Below are 5,000 nucleotides of genomic sequence, written 5' to 3' on the forward strand. Positions count from 1 at the left end.
CACATGTTTCATTTCAGAAACCTCTGATGGAAGACATTTTGACCACATGTTGATCCCTGTCACGCACAACCATAATCATCTAAAAATGAATAATGAAACATTACTCTGTTTTAAAATGCCCTATATATTTTCTCTCACGTTCGCGGCTTTGTCACCATGGCAGCTACTCTGACATAATCATCGACCGCGAGGTGCTCATGCAGAAGTACATCCACCTGGTGCAGATCGTGGAGACGGAGAAGGTGGCAGCCAATCAGCTGAGGACGCAGCTGGAGGACCAGGACACAGAGATCGAGAGGTTAAAAGCTGAGGTAGGCCCTCTTGACCTTTGACATTTCACTTAAGGCCACCAAATTGCAGCGTGTATTGTAGTGGAGAGAGAGAGAGAGAGAGAGAGAGAGAGAGAGAGAGCAGAGACCAAAACGGGCCTCTAACCCAAGGACTACTGGGTAGCAAAACCGACAAGGCCTTGGAATCAGACCACAGTGCTGAAGAGACGGGCTTAGTATGGCAGTCAGAGCACATCAGCAACCAAAGTGACAGCACTCTGTCTTACAGAATATTAAGTAGCTGATGGACACAGTCTGAAATTAACATATAGATCCAAAGATGAATGGCATTGCTGAAGATGATGCTTTAGTTTATTATCAGTGAAATCATTAAGCAATGCATCAGTAGGGTTTCCCAGATTCGTTAAGAAACTCTTAAGCGCTAACTTCTTAGGAGCGTTCTTAGAGCGCTCCTAAGAAGTTCTTAGCACTTAAGATCTGGGAAACATGGCATTACTGAGTTGCATGATGTGTTTTGTCATTTGGTGTCAGTGTAAATAGTAGCCTGTGTTAATATTTTATTGCATCCAATCTGCATATGTTTTTTGAAACATGGACTTGGTTGATAGGAATGCTGAGTCAAATGAGAAGCTTGATTGGTTTTTCGTTTATTTCATCTACATTCTTCAACCAGTAGGAATCCCCACTGTCTTATTTGTCTTTGCTATCGGTTGACTGCCAATCAGTCTCAGTGCCTTAGGGGTGGGAGTGGGTGGGCAGGGGGATGACTTCCATTATTGGCACGGCATGATCGGCAGGCTGTGTATCCCCAGTTTTGAATGAAATCAATAAGTGACTAAATGGCAGAACGTGTTAGTTGTTGAGCAGCACTCAGTAAGAAAGAAATTGATTTGAAGATACAGCTTCCTCCTCTCAGTCACCTTCCCTTACCTCAAACGCCAAGGAAAATAAAGCGTAGAATAAAAACGTAGAATAAAATATGTTGAAGCTGCTTCCACAATATGTAATAATAACGCATAACAGTTTGATTAGCAGATCTCATTGTGGTGCCATTCTGATAATGAGGCTGAAACCTTCACTGCACTACTCGTCTTTCAAACAATAATAAATGACTGCACTCACTAGTAATTAAAACAAATTACCCTATACCACTGAACCAATAATGACCTGTTTTGCAATTACAGTAGATTGCATACTGTATATGAAATGTATGCAAGGCATACATGTTTAATTAAAACTGTAAACAGTTGAAGCTACAGTATATTTTGAAAGTATCTGCTGATGTGACGCATTAGAAAATCAGAAACGGAACGGAAACAAAAGGAAAAGGAACAGAATTTGAAAAGATTTTTGAAAATATGCAGGAATTATTTAGTTATATTTAGATTGTTAAGTATCAACTTATCTCCTATCCAGATAGTCACAAAGTGGAGTTGTGTTGGCTGACACAAAAAAAGAAAGCCGTCTGAGTCACGGGCAGGGCGCACACTTTACCTCCACCCCTGCAGAACACGTAAGCCACAATTTGCTTACGCTGTTAATTCCTGATAGAGGATGTCTGATGGTAGTTGTGGAATGAACAGAGGAGATTGTCTCCGGGGAGGAAGAAAGATACTTATCTAACCTGGAAGCAGTCACATCACCCCACCCCCACAAGCACCACACCACAGGCCTGGGTCCTGCCCCCTGGCCCCCCTCCCTCTGGGCTGCTGGCCCAGTAGGGTGCTGCTACTGCACCTCTGCTGCTGATTCTGGTGATGGACACCACATGCCTGATGAAGATCTGTTGATCGAAACGTTGCCTTTTATACTTAACTAATAAAGACATTTTTGGAGCCATTACTAGTGTGCAGACCATCACCTTTACTCTTTGACACATTTTTTGTCTGGCACCTGTTTAAACATTTTTTGGATGTGCGCACCCGTCTCTCCAAATCCGGACACCACAGTACCAACATTGTGTGACCTACTTACTTCTCCTCACTAAATGAAACATTTGATTCACTCCATTTCAACAGCTGTAGTGTGTTAAATAACAAGATGTCTATTATTAATATGGTTTTAATATTTGATTATAGGTGAAGTTGAATGTGGTGTATGTGGTGAGGGAACTGTGTTGAAATACAAAGTACAATAGCCAGGAAGTAGTTCAAGTGTGTCTGCTCTTTTGTACTGTTATACAGTTGTTGGCGCTGGATATTGATGGGAAGAATTAAGTCTGTGTACAGTATGTACGGTATATTTGTGAGCAAGTCTGCTTGGGTCCTGCAGGGACTAGGGGGCAGAGGAGATTTATTATGTAATATAGAGCTGAAACCTTTTGAACACATCACTGCCAATACAAGCAGAGAAATCTGTACTCTGTTGTTGAGCCTGCCTGTCTCTAAGCTAAAAACAGTCAATAATCACTGCTATTTAAACAGAGGGTTTGGTAACTGAGTTCCTGTGAAGTTAGCAACCTTACCAATTATCTGACAATATTTTTCCATTTTCCTTGGGCACGATGAGTGTGGTTTGTTTGTATTTTAGTAACAATCAATAACCAAGTGATTTCTTTATTGTGTTTGTTGTTTGAAGATAATTGCGCTGAATAAAACCAAGGAGAGAATGCGTCCTTACCAAGTGAACCAGGAGGAGGAGGACCCAGACATTAAAAAAATCAAAAAGGTCTGTAGCTACACCAACATGTCATCTACAGTGTTTACATTTTACGACACACCATAAATGTTTACATTCCGAGCTTTACACCGAGCCGTACATTTGTTTACACTTCAATGTTTAGCCTTTTTTTAAAAAAAACTGAAACATGCACTCTTAAAACAAATGTGTTGCCACTGTCTGCACACAAAAGACACAACACTTCAACACATCTTGTGTAACAAATAAAAAACGAAACAGCACAAACTGTGTAATTGCTGCCTGCTAGTGTGTCGATGAATATGAAGATGTTTGTGTGTTAATAAGAGTATGCCTATTCTTTGTGTGCGTTTGCGTGTGTGTGTGTGTGTGTGTGTGTGTGTGTGTGTGTACAGGTGCAGAGCTTCATGCGGGGTTGGCTGTGCCGGCGCAAGTGGAAGATCATCGTCCAGGACTACATCTGCTCGCCTCACGCCGAGAGCATGCGCAAGCGCAACCAGATCGTCTTCAACATGGTGGAGGCCGAGACCGAGTACGTGCACCAGCTCTCCATCCTGGTCAACTGCTTCCTGCGGCCACTGCGCATGGCCGCCAGCTCCAAGAAGCCGCCTATCAGCCACGACGACGTCAGCAGCATCTTCCTCAACAGGTGTTATTACGGCCACACATACATACACACGCACATACGCACACACACACACACACATCTCAGCAGATTACAAATAGCATACAGTAACATCAATCAATCATTGTTGCCTTTGTCTGTATTAGACAATTAAATCTGTCTTTGCTCATTTGTCTTCAGTGAAACAATCATGTTCTTGCATGAAATATTCCACCAAGGCCTGAAGGCGAGGATCGCAAACTGGCCCACCCTGGTTCTAGGTAAGCAGCTCAAAAAGATATCTAATTTATGCGGAGCGACGTTCTCTTGCTCTCTCTCTCTGCCGTCAGACCAAACTCCTCATGTCTCAGGGTCATGCAGGCATCAAGGACAAGTGCTTGCCACTGACGCACAGCCGTCTCGGTCAAACAATAGCGCTGACGTCCGACTGCCCGCCCCCTTAATCTCGCCAACTGCAGTCGTACAGATGACTCGATCGTGCAAGCGGCTCGGGAACAATAGCTGCAGGGACAGCTCGGCGGTCCCGGCCATAACTCTCTGCCTGCCAGGAAAGCAGGTGGCTGTTCACCGGGAGAGGAGATAAGCCGTTGTTCCTCCTCCACACCAAAGACGTTCTCCAAAAACGCTGTGTTTGTTCTGTAGACAAAAAAAAAACGCTCTCTGTAAGACCCTCAAAGTGTGCTTGTTAACAAATGTCACCTGTTGCCCTATAACAAGCGCCTGCTGTTGTTCCTCTACCACCTCCATCCCCACTTACCCTCCTCCCCCACCCCCACCTCCTGCAGCCGATCTGTTCGATATCCTGCTCCCCATGCTGAACATCTACCAGGAGTTTGTGAGGAACCACCAGTACAGTCTGCAGGTGCTGGCCAACTGCAAGCAGAACCGGGACTTTGACAAGCTCCTGAAGCAGTACGAGTCCAACGCGGCCTGCGAGGGCCGGATGCTGGAGACCTTCCTCACGTATCCCATGTTCCAGGTGGGGCCTCCGCTCGCCACGAGAGACATGTTTGTGCTGTGCAAGACCCCGACTGCTCATTTTGTAGTATAAAATCTGCCCTTGAATGTCTCAGAACACACTTTTTTTGTTGTGCTTTCTGGAGAGCCCATATGTTAATTAAGGAAGCCCCCTCAGTTCCCCCACAGTGCACACCATGCATCCAGTTCCTCCAACCAAAACATGTATTGCTATTACCACATCTGTTGTGTTATATTATTATAATCCAATTTATGCAGCTCATTGCTCACGCAGACCCATGCGCTCTGTTTTCTGTGGTTCACCTTTGCCCCCCTTCCCTCCCTCCCTCTCCGCCAACCCAACAGATCCCTCGCTACATCATCACCCTTCACGAACTCCTGGCCCACACCCCTCACGAGCATGTGGAGCGCAAGAGTCTGGAGTTTGCCAAGTCCAAGCTGGAGGAGCTGTCCAGGTGAGCGCACGGCGG

The 5,000-nt window shown here is 45.0% G+C and overlaps 1 protein-coding gene across 1 annotated transcript in view; it reads left to right on the forward strand.

The window, feature by feature from the left end:
- The window catches only part of rasgrf2b (Ras protein-specific guanine nucleotide-releasing factor 2b), a 53,202-nt gene that overhangs the window by 20,531 nt on the left and 27,671 nt on the right, over positions 1-5,000 (forward strand). The window contains exons 3-8 of the mRNA XM_062542909.1: positions 164-311; positions 2,868-2,957; positions 3,323-3,576; positions 3,733-3,812; positions 4,338-4,531; positions 4,876-4,985. Of these exons, the coding sequence (XP_062398893.1) occupies positions 164-311; positions 2,868-2,957; positions 3,323-3,576; positions 3,733-3,812; positions 4,338-4,531; positions 4,876-4,985 (876 nt within the window). The remainder of the gene's footprint in view (positions 1-163; positions 312-2,867; positions 2,958-3,322; positions 3,577-3,732; positions 3,813-4,337; positions 4,532-4,875; positions 4,986-5,000) is intronic.

This window comes from Sardina pilchardus, chromosome 8 (assembly GCF_963854185.1).
Source record: "Sardina pilchardus chromosome 8, fSarPil1.1, whole genome shotgun sequence".
NCBI lineage: Eukaryota > Metazoa > Chordata > Actinopteri > Clupeiformes > Clupeidae > Sardina > Sardina pilchardus.